At 33.9% G+C, this 22,728-nt stretch overlaps 1 protein-coding gene across 1 annotated transcript in view; it reads right to left on the bottom strand.

Moving 5' to 3' along the window:
- Positions 1-5,615: 5,615 nt before the first annotated feature.
- LOC128667275 (uncharacterized) overlaps positions 5,616-22,728 on the bottom strand; it is a 49,101-nt gene continuing 31,988 nt past the window's right edge. Inside the window, exons 4-5 of the mRNA XM_053741468.1 lie at positions 20,781-20,871; positions 5,616-5,653 (exon numbers count right to left, since the gene is read on the bottom strand). Coding sequence (XP_053597443.1) covers positions 5,627-5,653; positions 20,781-20,871 — 118 coding nt within the window. The 3' untranslated portion in view covers positions 5,616-5,626. The remainder of the gene's footprint in view (positions 5,654-20,780; positions 20,872-22,728) is intronic.

The raw sequence follows: 22,728 nt of genomic DNA, 5'->3' as shown, positions 1-22,728 counted from the left end.
TTCAAGTTAGTTCGTGATCCAATCAGCAAAGCCGATTAAACCCGATAATGTGAACTTGGAAATGTCAGAGCTTCGGTTCGGCAAACGAATATCCCCGGAGTAGTTACGGCAACTGTCGGGCAGCGGACTAACAAACAGCCTGGTTGCCAACCAACCAGCTAGCGAGCAACATACAATCCTAATATCTACTCGCTTGCACCGGATCCCCAGTCTAAATCCCAATTAATCGCCGGGACCACTGATCTATCGATCCGGCGCACCGATATCATGGTAATTCCACAGTGATGTCGTACGTCATCCAGCGGGAGATCGTTATACCAGTTGGTCCTCCGGCGGCACATACGTCATCTATGTTTGCACCGCGTATATTGACTTTCACGAGCTTTTTCCACTATTTTTTTCCTATTTTACTCTTCATTCATTCATTTTTTGTTTTCTATACGAGAATCCATTTCAATCGAAACCTACTCCATTTGAATGATCTATAGAATATTTATGTCCTAATGGAAAACCAACTCATAACTCCACTTTTTACTTATGCTCGTAAAAAAGATTAATAATAGAATCTATTTTACATGACGGGGGTATTTGTGCAAGATGACGGCTCGAATAGAACGACGTGATCTAATGAATAGGAACTTGACGGTAATAAGCAAAAAGCATCGAGAAATTCAGTTATATCACGAAATCCTCTCCAGTGTGGGCTCACGAGGTTTCTTAATAAGGATCGCTTCAATGAAAATCTCTCTCGAGTAGATCTATAATTCTCTAGCACTGAGTGCTTCATATAATAATATAGTGTAGCATACTACAGTGCAGTATCATTATGATGTTCCGGTGATTATCGTAAACCAGTACAAGATTTACTGCCTTAGGACTCATTACTGGGTAATGAGAACTCCTAGATTCGATATGCTCGGCCGGCTCTTGCTTGCCCATTTGTAAAATAACGCAAATAGCTGATAGCAACGAGAAACCCTTCAACGAACTTGATGATATGTGAAAACATCATACATTTCACCCTCAGAGATATTACATGTAATTTTTTTTTCCGCCTCTACAAATGCTCCACTTTTTCGATCCCCTGGGTACACACTCGTTCATCTACGCTTTCAATACATGCTTTTTTTCTATATATTTTTTTTCTCATTTCCTCGAACTCATTCCTATATACGAAATTTTTTATCCTTGAATGGTTATTTTTTTCGGGTATTATGAGAACTAAATTTTTTTCGAGTAATAAAATATAAATCGATAGAAAATTTATGAAAATATAATTCCACGGCAATATATATTAGCAATAAAGGATTTTAATGCTTTTTTTTTTTTATCAGAAAATAAATAAAATATAAATTTATGTTTATGACTGCAATAAATTGACGTGAATATCTTCTATCAGGCACAAACAACCGTCACCTCAATGGCATATGAGCCCATGACACAGACGGAAATAGCTGATAAAACGACCGTAGATATTTTCCTCCCAGAAAACTCGTATGCATGCGAGAAATTGATATTTCATCGTTTCTCATATGTAAAAATATATATATGAAAAAAAAAAAAAAATATATATATATATATATATACATGAATAAAATTCCGTAGCTATTTCATTCATACAACCGAACGCTTTTTCTGTTTTGCGCTCGCACAAAGTCTTTGTCCATGAATATTTTATACTTTACCTCGGAAGTGAGTGAAAAATATAAAGAAAACATTCCCGTCAACAGCATACCTCAAAAGAATCACTGTTATATGTTGTCGCGTTGTCACATCGTCAAACCCAATAGTAACAAGACTTTTCTCGTGACTTCCGTTCCCTCTGTATCCTATATATATATATATATGTATACAGAGAAAACAGTCTCACCCTAAAGCTGAAACCCCTCGAAAACTACCAACGATTTCCGGTAAAGCCCGAATAAATTTTTGTCCAATCACTAGATTTATCTACTCATGAGTAAACTAATGATTTAATTGAATTGTTGGACGCCTTAAATTTTCTTACTCGACAGCGGTTTTATATTTTTTACGAGCGAAGCTGAAGTAAATTTCTACATGTTTTCTCATGCAAAAGGACATTTCAGCAAACAAGAAAAACCAACTCATCCATTTAATTTATTTACATTTTCATATGTATGACCTATTTTTCATTTCCTGATTAAGATAAATGCCTCGTGTATGCAAACATAATACTGCAGCGAAAATAAAAATTCTATAGATACGTAAATTAATGAACTTTATGTTCAATAATTTACACAGCAAACTACCTCGCCCGGAATTTCAATCAAAATTTTTATTTAAAATTTTATACTTCCAGTGTAAAATTTCCGATTCCCAATTAAGCTAATAGTTACGTACATATTATTCGAAGCAGCCCTATTGTACCAATTGTTCATTTTGTTGGTGTATTTGCAGAGGTCTTATACACCAGTGTCTCGTCTGTAACAACTATAAGTTTGCTCTTCCTAATCTATCTTTACACAAAACATGTCAGTCGGTATTCTCAAAGCATCTTGGTCTAGGGAATTTGCAATGGGTTCACGAACTGGACTAACCGAAAACCGAGCATTTACGTATATTTGAGTACAGCTATGGTTAACTAGACGTTAGCAAGTTACCTCGCTTGGGATAGTATCCGTATACCAAAAAGCCGGTTTAAGCTATTTTGACCAGCTTGTTAGCGCAAAACTTTTTTAACGATGGAGAGTTTGTCCATTCAGTTTATATGCAACGAATTAATTAGAATAGATAAATGTCATTTCGAGGAGACATAAGCTCGCACGAAAAATTTTAAATCCGCAGTTTAAAAAAATCAACTCAAAATTCCCGCTCGGAAAATCCTTTTACAAATTCGTTTTATAGAATTAATGACAACAGTATACATTTTTATGATTTATAAAATTTTGACAGCGATTTTCAAGTCACGCTTTGAAATATATTAAAATTTCTAGAGGAAAATCCACAGCGGCATTTATATTTTTAACACCAGAAATTAATCATTCGAAAATAGTTTAAAGCCGATTATTGATAATGTCATAATATATACATGTATATGTATGTTAAAATGTCAGGGTAGCAAAATAATAATTATATAAAGAGAGAGGGAGATAAAATGAAATAAAATAATGCAACAAAACATGAGATGATAATCAAATTCATTGAAACAGTTTGTGATATAATTCTCAGCGGACTATATATTTATCAATTTATCGTAGTTTAAACTGGGCAATGGTTTGCGCGTACGTTTTCGAATCCGAGTACACAACACTATACATCTAGTAGTGGTAGTAGAAACACTGGGATTTGCGTGTTTGTTATTGATCGGTACTCTCAGTTTTCAATCAGGATGTATAGACTCGATCAGATCTGTTGCAGTAGTCCGTTATATGTTTTATAGACGTTAATTAACAAATTCCCAAAACCAATAGTGAACAAAAGACAGCATGCGTGGACGGAGAGAAATTTTAAAAAAACGCCAAAATCAAATGAAAAAATATATAACTATATACTGTCCACAGAATACCCAGCTGACCTAAATTTCCCAGATGGATTTGATCCTACACGGGCACATGTTAATACACGTGGACCGCAGATTCATACGTCCGTCGCATCTACCATATAACCATTCCGGTGACCTAATTCACCGTTTCACTTATTCACATCTATGCACATTCATTTATTTTATGTGGTACAGCCAGTTACCGCATCATCATTAAAATAGTCGACATTAAACAAAAAAGTTTTCGAGAATGCGACTTTGAAATTTAACTAAATGACTAAAGCTTTGAATTTAAAAAGTACTTTTGACGTCACTGGGCTTACTTTTAAAACTCTCGGATTATCATTATAGCTCCTTTACTACATTCAAAGGATTATTTTTATATCGAATGTTCGCGTTATCTTGACTCGCGGGTTTCTGAATAAAGATAATAGTTATGGTGGGCAGAAAAAGCTATCAGGGTATTCTTTAAAACTCTCAGCTCACCTCAAGTTTACTATTAACGGAGTTTTATAATTTCCATATTTATTAACTTGCTCAAAACTTGTGTTTTTTTATTTCATCTTATTTTCTTACTCAACAACTGTACAGACTTTTATCCCTGGAGAATCACGGCTGCTTTCATGCGGAAGTCCACGAAGGACTTGGAAAGATGAAGAGAAAGAGGTGAAATTAAATAGAGACAGAGATATGGATAGATAGAGAGTTAAAACCACACCCAAAGAAGCACTAATTTAAAACCTGCTCATAGAACTTGCAAGCAACAGCATTATCTTACCACCACCAAGTTCCGGTACCACGGACCTTGCGATTTTATTGTTCATCGTCAATTAAAAAACTCTCGGGAAAATTGTAAAACTTTGCATTACAATATTGTTATTTAATAATTCACAAAGTTAACTTTCCATAAAAATTCTTGCAGAGCTTTGGTGTTTGAAATATTATACCTGCTGGTAGATGGATTCATTTAAAAGCTTGTAACAATAACAAGCTGCTTTACAAATATGATGTGTAATCTCTGAAAGGCATTGGTAAGATAAAATTGCAGAGTAAGAAGTTTACTCCTGCTGTTATAATAATAAAACAAGAAAAGCGAGTTTTAAAGCAAAGCAGGAGAATTTTCTCCAAGTCGTTAAAGTTTCAAAAGAACAAATTACTGCTGAGCTCAGACTGAAGACGAATGCGCACCCAACGAGAATGAGAGACCAGTCGCTAATAACAATTAAAAACAACACGTTTGACACGGGGGTAAAGTTAGCAGACGACTAAAGTACTTCGTGAATCCTTTTGGTTCAATAAAAAATACAAAGTTAAATTATCTTTAGGTAAAATAAAGGATGCCTCGGAAACTGGACTCTTGGAGACACTGAGAAAAATCGATTGCGTCAATAAATCAGAATATTAAAGACAGTATTTTGTGGATTAGTTTGATCTTTATTATCGTGAAAACGCAGTTGGACTTGAGTTAAAAAAAGTGCTTCGTACTCGTGGTCATTAAACGTCTTTTGTTCCTGGGCGGGTGAAATCCGGCTATTGGAGACTCTCAAACTTCCGAAAGCCTTTACACCCTGTAACTCTTTAACCTCAACTTTACCACTCTCAGCCCTTTTCTTTTCATTTATTTCCGGGGCTCTGAATGGCCACAGTGTAGTTGTGTAACGTAAACGAGCACTCGTGTAAGCTCAATATACGGGGGTCCAAAACCCTCAGAACTCTCAGTCTACTTAACAACCGAGCAAAAGCCACGGTATAAACCTCCTAGTCCTTTCACAGTGTTCAAGATTCGATAATTATACACGCCTCGACGAAACTACAGCTGGGCTTCCTGGAGAACGTCGATTACCCTCGGTTACTACTGCTGCCGTCGTCGTCGTCATCCTACTTTGGAACGTTCACCTTGCTATTCTGTAACGTTGGCTCCGAGCCATCATCCAACGAAGCCGCATAAACGTGCATTGCATCTAGATATTGCACACACACGAGTCCATTTACTGCTGTACTATAACCAGTTCTATATGTACTGCTCTACGTCGATGACAACAGCAACGTTGGAAAACCCCAGCATTTTTTTTATTCACCGAATCCTTCGGCTCACGGCCGCTCTAGTCTCTCAGCTTTATAGTTTCACTCTATCCACTGTCCGGCATTTTCCTCATGAAAAAAAAAAGGAAATAGAAAATAAAAAAAAATTCGATAGAAGGAATAAAAAAAGGCTTTCAGTTCGTATTGAATAGCGAGTTAGTGAATTTAAAAAATAAAATTAAAAGATTTTATAATAAATTTTTTTTTTATATTGTAAGAAATGCATTATATTAGACTCTGAATTGAGGCTATTTAAATTTTTTAGCTCGCTTAACGACCTGGAATTTTTATGCGACTATTTAATGAATATAAACATGTGAATTGGCAGCATTAAAAAGTTTTAAGAGCTTTCAAGGTGGTTTACTTCGCCATGTTAGTTTACAGGGTAATGTTAAGTATGACAATGATCGAGGAGATATTACTATGCTATTTTGAAATAAAAATACGAAGTTGTGGAGAAAGAAGAAGAAGAAGAAGAAGAAGAAGAAGAAGAAGAAGAAAGTGGTTGATAGACGAACTCGGCAGAATATAAAAATCTCCGTGTAACTTCGGCATGGATATGGTGGAGAAATACCGAAAGATTGATGGAGCCCAAGCTCAAGTTCACCCCCCATCAACCCAACCAACATTCAGTGCCGCACTCGGGGTATTCCCGATGTCCCATCAGGATCAGGCGTTGATGAGGGCAATAAGTTAACCAACCGGACATTCTGGACACCGGTGGCCCTCCCACGTCATACCTGCTCCACTATTACCGTGGGAATAAGAATTATGGATGAGTCTATGGTCTATAGAAAAGCAACCAACATCGAAGATGGATGTTGAGGTCACGCATAAACCCGTCTAGCCTCATCCTCATTCGAGAATAAATCTTCCCCAGCATGCCTACATTTTTTCATCTTTAATAATTTATCCAGATTAAATATACATTTTACCAACAGGTTGCTGGAGTTTGTTACGAAAAATACACACAATGTTGTTGTTATTATTATTATATTTTTTTATGTTAATTGTGCAGACCGGCAGGGTCGTAATTTTTTTTTTTTCTAAATATAAACGGTGAAATGAAGTATAAAATAAAATATATAAAAAGTATGTTGTTGGGAAAACTGGAAGTAGCTAAGAAGAGCTAGTCTGAGACAAGATGACGTAGGAAGGAAGAAGAATGGGTGGAAACTAAAAGCTCAACACTCAGGAGTCCTCATGTAATGCAAGACGATGTACCAAACGAGACAAAACTATTTTATCTGAGATGTATACCTACAACTATACTCAGATGCTTGCTCTTTTTTCACTCTGTGCACATCTATATCTACAGAGAACCTTTTCATATATATATATATATCAAGTGATGTACTCGACCCGGACGTATCGCGTAATTTCTCTCAACTCAATTTTCCGCAAAACTTGTATTCGACTCAGCTCATCAATTATTACTTTTTTCACATTATATTCTATAAAATAATCGGCTTAAATTATTAGCAGAAGAGCATCAGGCAACAGACTAATGCACCTCTACATAGAATATAATATTTAAAACGCATCACTTTCGGAATAAATAATCAAATTTTAAATTTAATAATTTATTATAGCAAATATATCGCACTCTAATATTTCTATCGATTAAAATATTGTTTCCGCGTGATCAAGTTCAAATTTAAAATAATTTTCAGTCGTAGAATTATTTGTCAGTTTATATATCACACTTCTGGCATAGAATTAAATGGAGCAAATAATGAGGCGTCTAAAAAAAATTATCTCGTACGGACAAGTATGAATAATCAAAATGAAATAAAATTTTTCGATAGATTTGTGCGGATATAAAAATATATGAGAATATAAAAATAATAATAATGAAAAAGTAAAAGCCGATGAACTTCAACTCTGGTGTCGAAGCTCGTCGAGTCGCATACGCGTCATTAGAGCCCATTTGCCTTTTACAGCAAATCGATTATCGATTAATGCATTGTCTCACTCAACGCTATTACAATTCACTCGTTTTTATATCATCACCTCGACCACAACTACGTACAACACGTATTTTATTATTATTATAATTATTAGAAACTACTACATCGCTACTACTCCAGCTAATATCGATACTTCCGTAATAACATTTACTATTCCATCATTCTGAAATTTGAATGATCAAACTATTAAGCTACTTTGTGACTATTACCATTACTTATTACGAGTACATTAGTTTGTCAGGTTTAGTGAGTGTACTATCAGATAATAAAATAAAATTTATTATTTAAATAATTAGAGTTTATATTTAGCTCATTTTTAATTTTACTTTTAATCATATGATCGTTTAATAATGTAAAAATAATTAATGCAAGTTAATTATTTATTATGATAACATGAAATATGTAGTAGCTAATTATTCAGTTGATATATTGACAGGAAATAGGAGAGGGTTGGGTTAATTACGGTACCCAAAAATTTTCATAATTTTTTTTTTATTTTTGAAAAAAAATTCTAGCATTTAGAAAAAAAAAGTTTTTTTTCGTGATAAGCCCATCTGACCCGCCTCTTCTCCATAAAATGATAATGAAAGACCTAACCAACGAACCATTTACTAAATCAAGCAATAAAGCGCCGGCGAATCAGAATAGTTAAACGCCAGCAATAATTTGTCGTATAAGAAACCATAAAAAAACAAAAAAAAAAAAATAGTAGAAATAAAAAACGTAATTTATTTTTATTAACAGTTTGAGTTGAGTTGAAACTAAAAAAATTTCTTACAACTTAGGGGCAATTCAAAATAAAAGCACTTGGAATCATTGATAGAAGTCTTTGTCGATAAAAAATACTTTCAATAGGATTCCAGATAAGTTTTTGTTTCTCAAATAATTTGATTTATTTTCCCGGACAAATTAATCCGTAGCCCCGTAGTTTTGTTGGGTCAACGTAACGTACTTTTAGGCTGCCGATTCGGAACAACAATTGAAGTTATTTAAGAACACAACACCCACAAAAGTATAAATCTTTATAACAATACAAGTCAAGCAATTAGTAAGATTGAAAAAGTTTCGCTGAGACGGCAAACAGACTCAACTTCTATCTTTATGTAGTCTGAGTTGTATTGAACCAAAGGAACAAGAAAGCGAGGAAGCTTTTCCGGCAGCACTAACTCAGAAACGCATCCAGCCTTAATTTAGGTTGTATTATGCTTTGAGACAGAGCCCGCCCGATCGGACGGGTGCAGCCGACGACTCTTCCATCCGCTCAAGTCCCATCTTTAGACTGACATGGGTAAAGTTAGAGGAGTAAGAAACTCTGAAACTTTTGGCGTCATGGCAAGTTGCTTCTACACTATCGACATTATCGCCTTGACTTTGTCCTCTTCTCTTCCCTTGCAACACATCCTCCACCCACTTGGCAGCCAACCGCATTATAATTTCCTGGCTGAACAACCTTTTGTACTCCACCCTCGACACCCCGTACCCTCACCACCACAACCACTGGCTCCACGTCCCCACATTTATGTTTTATGTCTATATTACAAATAATGGAATTCACACTTGCCTACTTCTGTTTCTTGCCAACTCTACGAGCTACCAACCCATCCGTTAACCGTTTCAATATCAACTTAACGCCAAAAACTTTTTCAACTTTCCTAATATAATTTACAGCCCATCTGCGCTAAATAATCTAATTCAGTATCGTCAGACTCCAAGGACTGGCTGTCGTTCATTTTTTTTTATTCATTTTTTGACAAAACAAAGATCACAATTTCGACGTAAGAAATTTTTTTTTTTCTTCTGATCCTCAAATGATTAAATTATTAAATTAAGTGTCCAACTGCGAGTAATTTTGACCCAACTACGTACAAGTATTTGAATTTAAATTCGATTTTAAAAATTTCCAAGCATTTGCATTCGATAAAATTTAAAAGGCCAAAGGAAAAAAAAATTCCAGAGATAAACGAATTAATTTCGGAAGCACGTTGCTGAATTTAACAGATATATAAACCCGGGATATCCGTATTCCGCCTCAAGGCTACAAGTCGTCGAGCTTGAGAGAACACGAACTCACTGACCGGGCAATGCCAGTAGTTGCAGACATTGCGGTCAACCTGGAGGCTATTTTACTCAACATTAATTGTAGTAGTGAGCCTCCCGTGAATTAATGAGCTAGTAAACTTATTGTTGCTGTTTATAACAACTTACTCACTGAATTTCCTAAATTTATATAAATTATAACCATCCATTTTCTGAATTAATATAACAACCCATAAATATAAACTGACGTTTAATCCCCTCATAATCATAACAATTAATAGTAAATATCCATTGAATTTCATGTAATTTACATGGATATTTAATAAAAGCTCGTAAATCAATATTCAAAATATATATTAATTAATGTTGTAATAAAATCGTATATTTGGTTAATCAGTGAGTAGTAATCAGAAACCGGTGATTGAATAAAACGATAAAGATTTAACAATAAAATAAAAAAATATATAAATCAATCTGTTGTTGAGTATCCACAAGCCTGATAACAATTGAGAGTATAGAGTAGAATAGAATTTAGTCCAGTGAAACATATGCAAAAGCACACAACTATCGATTGTCTGTTGTACGTCAAATTGAATCGTACTCAACTGGAAATACCTCTAGACCAAAATCCATTCTGCAGCCTAATCGCGGTTACACTCATCCGTTATATTGACACCCGAGACAAAGTCGAGATTGTGGATGACTACACCATTAAAATAACCATATAATGATCTCTATCACGCGTTAGATATGTCGTGTTGCTCATCCAAACATACCGGCACCCATACCCAAGTCCACGCCCACAAATGATATGCACACGAATATTACACATGCGTGTAAGCATCCGTGAAACATATATCACGTATATGTGACCAAGTAATTGTCTGTAGCAGTACAGATTTCCTATCTAGGTTCCTAGCTTCGAAATTATGCCCGAGAATCGGGTAAAACACTTTTTACCCCCAGTAATTTAAGTTTTACCCTTTGATATGGTGATCTAATTTAAAATTTTCAGTGTAATCACTCCAGTGGCAAAGGTAATAAACAACTAGGTGAAAAAATTAAGTCACGTATGAGCAGACATATTAATATATCAGCCAGCGGCGGTAATTCTTACGCACGAGTAAAAAAAATTTTATATGCCAGTTGCGTAAATATTCAGTGCCTCGGGTGATGACCTGCATGAGTAAAAAATCTACGTACATTTTTTTTTTCTTTTCATTTTTTTCAAACTTCAACTTTAGATCTATTCAAACTTTTTTTTAAAATTTTTATTCCCGTTCATATTTCTGCTGCTGTTTGTGTTTTTTGTTGCCGCTCATCGCGATTCACGAAGTGCAAATAAAGTGGAGGTTGAATCGATGAGTAATGATACGAGCGGGTATGTAGAGGTGGAAATATGGATGAGTGAATTAGATATGAGATGAGTAGCAAACAAATCATGTTAGTATAATGTGATTACAAACTTGATGGGTCATTGTTGATTACAAAAGAATAAATAATGGAAAAAATAAAAAAAATGGAAGCAAGCTAAATTATTAACCAACGGTAGGAAAAAAGCGATATAAATTTTTCTGTTACAAAGCGGGAAGTAGATTCACGCTATTCCCAACATATACACTCCTGTTTCCTTTAATTTTAGTTGGGTCAAGGATCCCCTGGGAATCGAAAAGGGTCCGCTTGTTCTTACTCTCTAGTATTCTTATTCTTATTTTTTCCTTTTATCTCCACAATCTCTTCTATTTTATCCCGTAAGGAAATACATCTAACCCTAGACTCGAGAGGTTTATCAAGGAATCCGTAGTGTGTCGCCCAGCGTGAACCAGAATGGATTTTTAAATTTACGACAATTCGTCACGTAAACTTGCGTCATCAAAATGATAAATTATTAAATATAACAAATTTTTTCACCGTAACTTTTTATAAAATTGCGCATGAAAAATTATATATTTTCTTTTTTGAAAAGTAACGACCTTAGAATCTCAAGATCCAATAACTGTTTGTTCTTTTCTTTCAATTTCCAAAGCCCGCTTGACCTCTGACTTTTTATGACAACTTTATTATTGCTTTTGTGTTCATATAAAATCTCATATTTCGTTAATAATTTCAATTTTTTTTATACTTCGATTTGTCTATTTTTTTTTTTATTGCCGATAAAATTATTATAGCAAAAAAAAATTTCGACAATTTTTCTAGAGATAGAAAAGAAAATTTTTTTTTTTATATTTATACCAGAATGTCTAAAGTAAGATTTATATAAAAACATGATTTGTCACATCATTGAAAAGTAAGTGTAAAAAAAAATTGATAAATTTATAAAATGGGGCTCAATTTTCTCACTTTTACAACTTTTGACCATAATTCCCAAATTTAGGCAGTTCAAATTTAAAAAAAAACCAGCAAACAACGACTTAAAGTATTCTAAATGAAAAAATTTCCATTCACTGAAAAAAATAAATAATTGCCCCAAATAATTCAATTTATTCGTGGCATTTTTTCAAATATTTCATAATGACAAATAAATATATTTGGTACAACAAAATATGACAGTTGATTCAAATAATTTTATAATTTGACAGAAATATATGATTTATTTGTGGTAAGTAGTTGATATATTTGTGACAAAGATATTAAATTTGTGACAAATAACCCGAAATTTGGCGGTAGTATACATATATTTGAAGACCTTATTTATTTGTAGCAAATTGATAATTACTTTGACACAAATAAATCACTTATTTCACGCAATTAAACTACTCAAATATATTATATCTTTCTCACAATTAAATATTTATTTGGCCATATCCAAATATACATATCTTTGGCTCAAATAAATCTTCTCTTCAGTGTTGGTAATTTTTGAGCGGCCCTTTTTTCCAGTTTTTCATATTAATATCCGTAAAAATGATGGATTATGTAAATCGCTCGTATATTTTGTAAACAAACTGAATATTAAAATGAATCTGATAAGAAAAAAAATAAATAAACTGATAACTATTTAACCTAAAAGAGCGCAGAGTAAAAATCCATAAACCCATAATTCCTTGTTGGTACAGGAAATTAAAGTGAATCAATTTAGCAGATAGTATCATTAAGCGTGATGGCTCTTTAATTAGACTCCAAGGAAGACTCCTATTAAATTTAACTCTTTCTCTAGCTCGAGGACATTTAACGTCTTAACCTCTTTCTCCCATTTAAAATTTTTCAATTCACAGATCCTACAGAGTGCCAGGAAAAAACTGATAAACATGACCTAAAAAAATTTATCTCAGTATAAATGTTAAATAACAAAAACTTATGATTTATTATCTTTAAGAAATAGCCTTGACTAATTGAATAACCTCATTATAATTTTAATCTACCTTCTATTCATGATTTCAAGTGAAAAGCTCCCTTATTTAACTCTGCATCTTTCGCCCTCACTCTCACTCTTATACTCTTACAACACACTTACTCCCCTTTAAGTAAGCCCTGATTGAAGGATAGGAGATTTTAATTAGAGTGTCAAATGCAGACCACACTTGCCCCTATTTCTGCACACCCACCCTACTTATTATTTTTATTCTTTACTCTCTTCTATCTCACACCCCCATCTAAATTATACTCAATCTATTCATAAATTCATACAACAATAAAATACAAATTTATGTATGGATCATGAAGTTTTCATCAGTCAAATGTTCAAGGATCCTAATTAGTGACAACAAACTCACTGCTAATTAAAATCTGTATCAACATCAACATCACTGCCATCAGAAATCTTCAACTTAATTTATTTAATTAATTATTATAATTCCGTTTAAACTTCGCCAGCATCGTCTATAAAATTACGGTAACTCCATAAGCCAGTTTTGCCCCAATCTCGTCAATTCATAAAAAAGCCCATAAAAATATTCATTAGACAACAACATAAGAAAAAAAAAGTACTTTCATGAAAACTACAAATATAAATTCAAGCATTTTGAAGTAATGCTAAAAATTTTCTATTTCTTAAGCATGATATAGTACCGACGTCAAAGCGAAAAATTTATGGAGCAAGATAAGTATATCAATTGACTCAGCGTAGCTTCCTATATACGTAAAATAACACACGAACATAAAATATGCAGAGCAAAATGCTGAGATAAGATCGAAGGTTCTACCAATGTGTATTTCCTCGCGGAGGATATTAGGTTTTCTTGCATCATTTCAATGCCTTATTCAGATCAGCCCTGAACTCAACTACTCTACGGTCTATGGGAGTTGAAAAAAAGCTGAAACACTTGACATCTCTTTCAACGAAACCGAATATTTCGCGTATAAAACCCAACTTGAACCGACATTGAATCGCAACATCTACATGTATATGTACATTTACATACATACATATATATACATATACATATATTGTACTCGTACATGTAAAAAGTGTACGAACAAGTTGATTTATCGATTCGAGGGCTAAGGGTCGTCGCACATGTCTCATTTTAGCGAACGAATCGACGAGTGTTCACTGCTACCTCCTCGTGTTTAACTGCTGACTCTCAGACCGTCACTTAACGTGACCTCTGAGCAGCCCCAACCACCTTATCTTAACTCCTTTACCTTTAAATAGCTCCGCTAAAACCCTTTACATTAAATATTTAATAAAATAAACAGTATCACTATTAGCAATCACGTTTAAAAATCGTTGCACGAGTAACACAAAAAGCTTTAACACTTAGACTCAATATATATATACATATATATAAACATTTAAGCACTTAAACAACATCACATATTACTAGTCCTTTTATTTATCTCCCCGTTGTCGTCCTCGCTCCGATAACTGCCGCGATACAACTTCGATCACAATAGTAATCGTGTAAACTGATTTCCCAAGGGTGTTTGCAGAAAAATTAACCAAGTTATAGCTATTACTTTTGATCACTTGGGAGCAACAGAACCGACAACACGGTCACGGCAATTAAACACAACTCATTAAAACATCACTAACCAATGCCTTCATTTAATTTATTTACTTATTTGTTTACTTTACTCATCGACTAAATCATAAATTAAACAGTATCACGTAATTAACCCTCGATCTCCCTGATAATTATTATTTAATATACGATGTTACCGACACCTTTCATCATTAATATTAATTAAGTTCATTCTGGCACGCGTTCATCAATCAACTTTTCATTCCCGGCTCCCATTTCTCACTTTCTACGAGTCTGTAGACAAACTCTGTCAAACTACTTTCATCGGAACGTCAAATTTTTTAACATGAATAACAAATATATACTGTGTGTATATATATAAATATAAATATGTCTGATAAATAAAAATAAATTATCAATAGTAACAGTTGTAGAAGTTGTAATAATTATTGAGGGAGGTGTGTGTCACTAACCACGGTCACGAGGGAACTAACCCCGTGACGTCCTTCAGTTGGTCGTCGTGCGGTAAACGCCCTTTCCACCAAAAGCTTCTGCCAGAGCAGCTCCCACTATCCTCTTTTATAGGTAAGCCTAGCAGACGAGAATGTCGCTCGTCTGGTTAACGGCAAACTCTACGAGCAATTGCACTAAACTAATTTACATATTAAAGATCTTCACACACCCACTCGGCATATACAATAATAATTAATAACACACATCTGTAAGAGCACCCATATGTTTCGTTAAACAGCCAAGTAACAATCAGCAAAATCAAACATCCACTTCGCTCGACATTCCACAAAAAGTCACGTGTTCTCAAAATTTTTCCTCAGAAAATTCCATCCATTAGTAACAGAGTCACATCTGAAATAATATTCTGTTATTTAACCACTGAAATAATAGTACAAATTGTTAATTACATTTAAAGTCGAGTAGTTGAGAGCACATTTTCGCTTATGAGATAAGAATTGTTATATTTTGTATTCGCATATCCTTTCGCGGTAGGTTACGGCGCCCTGTCGTCGCGGCGCGAGGTGAACGCACGACTTGCGGGTGATCCACCCTCTACTGCTTATCCACTACCACCACCATTGGACTCACTAACACTCTCACCCTCACCATCACCATCACCACTACCATCACCACTTCTGTCTCTGTATTGATGTACTGATACTACACACTACTAAGCCCACCGCCAGCGCGCATTCGAAACCGTCAGTGGTTCTCGCGCAAGCTTACTATTACTATTACTTTTACTATTACAGCCACCAAGAAAGCGGATATGGATAGACGAGGGTGCCACTGAAACGAGATAGCTGCTAGTGGGATCCTCGAGAAAGACCAGACGAGGAAACTGAGCGCGTATTCGTATAGAGCCAATGGGCTGCTGGTGGTGGTGATGCTGGGGCTAGTGCTGGTGAGGAGGATCCTGAATGGCTCTACTGATGCTCGGTCCACATTACCCAGACAGAGAAGAACACACACAGACAACTTTCAGTGTTTACTGGGGATACGACGCTCGCGCTGCCGACCTCGGTGGCTGTTTCGCGAACTCGCTCGACGATCGAATCCCCCAGAAGGTGGGGGACCGAAGAGAGAACGAGATGGACTAAATAAAGGAAGTGAGTTGTTGATATTTTTTAAAATGAAAAAAACCAAACAAGAGAATAAAGTTCTGGAGATCTTTGTGGGTTAGTGTCTTTGGGTGAATGGAAATGAAAGAATGCTGGGTGTTTAATGAAACGAACGGTTGGATTATTATTTTTTTTTTTTTTATGGATTTTAGTACCGGGAAGCTATTGGATTCGGAGAAAAAAATATTGGCTTGGTTGAATTAAATGTTGGAAAAATTTCAAACTCGTATAGTTCCAAGAAGGTCTGATGTAGAATATCCGTTTCTACTGGCTCACATTCTCGATGAGATTCTCCAAGTAGAAATACTCAAGAGTAGTCAGACATTGCAATCGATTATTCAGTCGAAGCCTCGTATTGCCGTTACGGCAAATTTCTTGGATTTTAACTCCCCAAGAAATGGCTATAAAAAAGATAAACCGAATGTTGAACCACTCGTTTCTCGATATTGAAAAACTTCAGTTGCTTAAATATATTTGGCAAATATTTATCGCACAGTACTCAGGTTACTTGGTCATAAATTTTTTTTTAGTAAATATATTACCGTGTGAACTTTAAATTTATTGCGCATATTTATTTCACTTCACTCAAAGTTGTTCAACTTCAATACTTGTCTAGTCCTTTTGACACAAGAGACATTCACGTGCCCCAGAGCAACTCAAGATGCTACTAAATGTATCTTCCGGTGTCTATTGTCAGTCACATTCTCTCGTTGCTTGATACATTTATATAAATACACATAAATGTCTATGTATGTACAATATGTATAAATTCCCATCTTCTAACTCGACCCTTTTCAATCTCCATTCAGAGTTAAGACGAATAAAAAAAAAAAAAGAAAATCGAAACTACTCAGACGAATCGTTTTGTTCTGTACCACTTACCTATTTATCTCCCTTTGTTTATCTACACTATAGGTACAGTCTTGATTGTCTGAACGACACCCCACCAGCGAGAGCACAGTAGCGGTTAATAAAAAAAACATAAAATATAACAAAGTAAATAAAGTTTTATCGTCTTCCATAAAAGACAGAAATTAAATTTACTCAATAGAAAATTCATTACTTAATATGCAAGCAAAACAACGATAAAAAAAAACTACCCAAGATAAAAAAATCCGGCAAGAGACGAGGAAAAGTTGCGATGAAAATAGTGGAAAACCCGGTCAATAACTCGAGACGAACGTCGGGTTGAATAATTATTTGGAATAAAAAAATAAAAAATCGATTAAAAATTTTAATTACATGAAAATAAATAAAAATATAAAATAACAGACTTATGATAGGAGAAAAAAATGATCGACTCGGTTGGAAGTTTCCTGCGGTTCCTGCACTGCGGGTTGCGCCGCAGCCCATCTACTAATAAACTTTCAGAGAGCAGAAGTAAAAAAATAAAACCAAGAAGAATAGATGTGATGAACAACGGTAGTACGTGGTACTCGGTATCTACTGACGATACAGCACGTTCCTTCATACTTTTTCTTTTTATTAACCTTCTGTTTTATTTTTTTCTACCTTTCCCTCACCTTCTAGTTTACTTTACTTTTTTTCTTTCTCCCCTCAGACAGAAACTTGCGTGCACCCTTTATTGCCTGAGGGTTGCACGCCACCTCAACACAGACATACATACATATATATATATATATATATATATATATATATATATATAAATAAATATATATGTATACATATATATAAAAAGAAAGAGACGATGTCTAGAACATAAAACTTGGCTTTTTCCTCTCTTGTTTTTCATTTCACCTCCGCCAATTCCGTCACTTCTTTTTGCCCACTCACTCAGGACATTTTAAACAGCATCAGTTACTGGTTTCGCTTTTATTATCGCTGTTTTTTTTTTCAACCCAACTGCTTTATTCGCAAGGATCATTTGTAAGTCTCTTCACTAAGTGACAGGCTCGCGTCGCTCTGATACCTCGTAAACAGGGTTAAACTCCAAAAGTTTTTTATATTTTAAACTTTTGCGTTTTTTTATAGACTTCCGCTCCTTCTTCCTCTTGATCCTTAACTTGTTTTTCTTCTTTTTCTTCTCCTTCTTCCCATATTCGAATCTCATTGAGATGTGAAGCTCCAACGCCCTCAGCTAAAACCACTCGTAAACTTTTCTATCCCCTTTCTTTACTTAACGTTTTTTTAACCAGCCCTCAAGGTATTAATCATGCCGAGGCATATGTAAAATTCATTTTATGATTTGCGACTTGAAAATCGTTAACTCAACTTTTATAATTTACATAAATTTTTATAAATATAAAACATTAAATATATGAAAAAAAAAAAAAAAAAAAAAAAACACAAATTTTTTAAAGTGAACAAGTTCGCGCGTTTAAGGACATTTATAAAACGTATGTCGCTCTTGACTTTAGTTGTAGTGCAGTACATTTTCGGAATAAAAAAAGTTTGAGAAGAAGCCGTGAAAAGATGGGGCAAGTGGTGGAAAAAACGCCGAGTGTCAAAACCAGAAATTCTTTTATATACTTCGAGAGATATTTATTATTTGTCCTTTTTGAAGATGTCTTTTCATTTTTAAAAATATAAAATATAACTTTATCGTTATTTTAAAGAAAGCTGAGCAATCTCTGAAATGTACGATTGTATTTTCTGTCATGAGTTGAATATTTCTCAGCACAATGGCGACAGTATCATAGCTCCTCTAAAGCTCAAGATAGAAAAAATATTAAGAATAAAAAAGTAATAAAAATAATATGATGAGTTTTCGTTCTGCTGGGTGGGATAAAAACTCGAGGAAGGAAAATTACCCACCATCTATTTCATTCTCTCACTCTTCTTTCTTCCAACATCTTTCATTATCCCCTCGTAAACTCACGGATCGTCAATTTTCTCAAGGAATCGCTGGAATTATTGTCGTAATACATATCGACAATATCGAGAGCCCGTACCTCGGAAAATCTATGTTACATGTAATACGTCTTTTTCTCACCGAAAAAAATCCAATGAAATAAAATAAAAATATATAGAAGGGTGGGCATAATAGGACGCTGCGGAAATGTATTTTTTAATCTCGATCACGCTTAATCTTTTACTTCTCAGATATAAACTACGAAAACAAAAGAAATTTTCGATTCCTGTCAATAAATTTTACCGGTAAAATGGGGCGGCTTAAAAAAATGAAAAAAAAATTTTCTCGTATTTTTAATAAAATTTAACATGTATAAATTCACATGCCAGTTTCTATGAAAAATATCACCTGCCATAGAATTCGAGAGTTAAAATGTTGGAGAAAAAAATTAAAGCAATAAATTATAATTTATAATTTTTTACACAATTATTGGGTAGTCCGTTTTACTCTACTTTATTACTGTTGAGTACATAATTGCAGTATCAGTAAACAAAAAACAAAAAAATAAAAGTGTATTTAGTTTAGCAATAAAAAATTGGAGGTATAAAAAAAAGTATTAATTATTCTAGTCGACGAGGATCGTTTACGCGCGTAACAATCTACAACGTGTTCTCTGTGGCGTGACTGTCGCAAGCTCACATCCTACAGCCCACCATTCTCTTTATACCATCATCTCATATTTTTTTTTTTTTTTTTTTTTTTTTTTTTTTTGACCAGTAAAAAAGAATTTTTAATTAAAATGTTAGATTACTCTAAGTACCGAGACTTGTTTAAGCCATCGTCATTATCATACTTTTTAATAAGATGTCTTAATAAATTACACATTACCACAAAAGTGGAATTAGTCTCTTTCACTTCTCTAATCAATTTTCATTCCACTTTACAAGATAATAACAACAATAATATTAATAATGATTAAATGTACACAATTACGATTACTAATAGTCATTTAACGGAGCTGAGAAAAAATTCAGTCACGATTTTAAGATCGTGATAAAAATAATAAAAAAAAATAAAAAAAAGTCTTAAGGACGCTCCTGACCTTCCGAGCGTCTGTTGCTCACACATTTGAAAATACTTATATATATATATATATATATATATATATATATATATATATATATATATATATATATATGTATATATATATTTGTATGTACACTATGTAGGAAAAACTAATGCATCCCAACTGAGTCGGCGGAACGTGATGGGAATAATTTTGTGGGTCGGGTCTATGAAGAGGTTAAAGAATAAAAGCGGGAGAAAATTCTTAGGGTTTGTCTAGTCGAACGATCTAAATTTTTCTTAGCTTTCTTATTGGTATTGACTTGGCAATGTATACAATCGAATTTAAACCTTATCGTCACGAATAATCTCCGGAAAATAGATCTGGTATATATATTGATAAATAGATGGATGGATGAAAGTGACCTAGACTGCATGACTTTTTTTTAGATTCGCGATAAGAAATGGCCGCATTGTCGACTCTACAGTAATAGGAGCATTGTTGGTCGTAGTAAGTAGTAGTTGTAGAACTAGTGAGACTATTGGTCCAGGGAGAATAGAAACTCAATTCTTTTTATATTAAAGTTTAACAAAGCAACGTCACGAAAAGTAAATGAGATTGTCTCAAGAGTGATTCAATTTAATCATGAGAGTTGTTCTTATAGTCTTGTAGTTTATGCTTATAGAAGAACAAATTTCAAATTCGCAAGACAAAAGTTTACGTTCAAGTGTAATCAGAGTAAGATAAATTGTAGTAAAAAATAACAAAAGTACCTTGCCAGATCCCCTTGTGTTGCTGAGAATAACTCCCGCGGCGTGGATACGATATTCTTTATCCAGTTGCTCATGCTGGCCCTGGATTTTCCTGGAAATAAATTACTATTGTTTAAAAATTTATACTACAAGTCTTTGTACCAATAGTTTTTTAATGAAAGAGTTCATGGATTTTAATGCTATCAATATAAATTACCTATTGTCGTACCTAGTATTCAATTAAAATTTTAAATCGATAATAGTCGAAGGCAACTTTTGAAGTGTAGCTTTTTTACTAAAAAAATTTTTGATTCAAATTTTAAAATTTCGAATTAAATAGAATAGTATTTTGATACCTAGCAATTTTTTTTTTATTTATTGATTTTTTTACTGATCGATCATTTTAATTTTATTTTTTCTGAGGCTAACTTGTGACATACCCTCGAATACAACCCCAATGTTTTTTCTTAAATACATTGTTAGAAAAAAAATATGAGCAAGGGTCGAGCAAAATTGAATGTGTGGCACATGTCCATATGGCGGAATGGGGAAGATGGTTCTTGTTTGCCAACGAAAATTCAATTCTTAAAAATTCGTCTAAAATCAATAGCTTCCTTTTTTTCTAATTTTAGACTCTATTAAAAAAAAAAAAAAAAAAAAAAAAAAAAGTATAAATAAAAAAGAATTATTTTTAAATCCACAATTAAAAAAAGTAAAAAAGCTCGGATATTTTTCTAAAAATTTTTAAATTTCAAATTCAAGCGACTTTTTATTCGTTGGATTTAAATTTAAATTAAATAGTGTATTCTAATATTTATTATTGTAGCGATAGTTGAGGTAAAAATTAAACCATGATAATGTTATCAAATCCAATCAACTGATACCGGTGGTCGGACATTTAAAGCCGATCACAGGATAAACTGGATTTTAATTGGATCGACGCGAATCGCTCTTTGATCTTGTGAGTCCAGACGTCCACTTTACGGCCAGCAGTTGAATTAGTGAAATTGAAGAGAGATTACGTTAGAAATGATAAAGACAGCTTCACTGAATCTCGTTTGATTTGTACGGTACAACCACAGATTAATACTACATTTAATAGCAGAATCTGTGATCCCAAGCTCCGTGTCTCGGTTCCACTGCACTATAATACCCCATCCCCCATTTCAATCCGCACAGTCACGTTTATTTACTTCGCCTGTGAACCGTCGTCGAGATTTTTTTATCCGGTAAAATATAATCCTTTGATACAAAAGGATATAAATATAAAATATCTGTAAAATCCTTCTTTATGGGTTCAGAACACAGTAAAAACGTGTCGTAACTTTGATAATTTACGAATAGGAAACTTTTAAACGTGGTTAAAAGAATTATTTTTTCACGAAACTTAGACAATTACGATGAGAAAAAAGGCAGCCTTGTAAAATTCATAACCTGCACCAGACCTCTCAGTATATTTTTATATTACTGAACAAAAAAAAAAGAAAACAAAAGAGGAATTAAGGAGAAAAATGAAAACGGGTATAATATTTATTTCATAAATACTTAAAAGTTGAAGATAGCGAACGTAAGCACTGCGCAGAGAGCAATATCCATGATTTTCCGTGAGCGAATTTCGTACTGTGCTTTATGGATTAAATTTATTTGTCCCTCTTGCCTGGCTATATAAAACACAGACTAGTTTAATTTACAAGATTTCTCTATACATATATAGCATTGCAATTCGCGCTCAAGTACTTACTGCTTGATACTTTCCAGTTAGCAGCAGTAAATTTAACTAGTAGCTAAAAGAAAAGTGGAAGCAGGAGTGAAAGGAGAAATAGGAGCAGAAGATCCAGAAGAAGTATAAGAAAAAATAAGGAAACACAAGTTGCTGCGAATCAACTTGTCATTTATTTCAAGAGTGCAATTTATCTCTGAGTGCTTTTTCATACTGCCAGACGGAATTGTTTATAAGACTGTAAGTCAC

The sequence above is a fragment of the Microplitis demolitor genome, chromosome 8, assembly GCF_026212275.2.
Source record: "Microplitis demolitor isolate Queensland-Clemson2020A chromosome 8, iyMicDemo2.1a, whole genome shotgun sequence".
Taxonomy (NCBI): domain Eukaryota; kingdom Metazoa; phylum Arthropoda; class Insecta; order Hymenoptera; family Braconidae; genus Microplitis; species Microplitis demolitor.
This window is presented reverse-complemented; position numbering and strand designations above follow the sequence as displayed.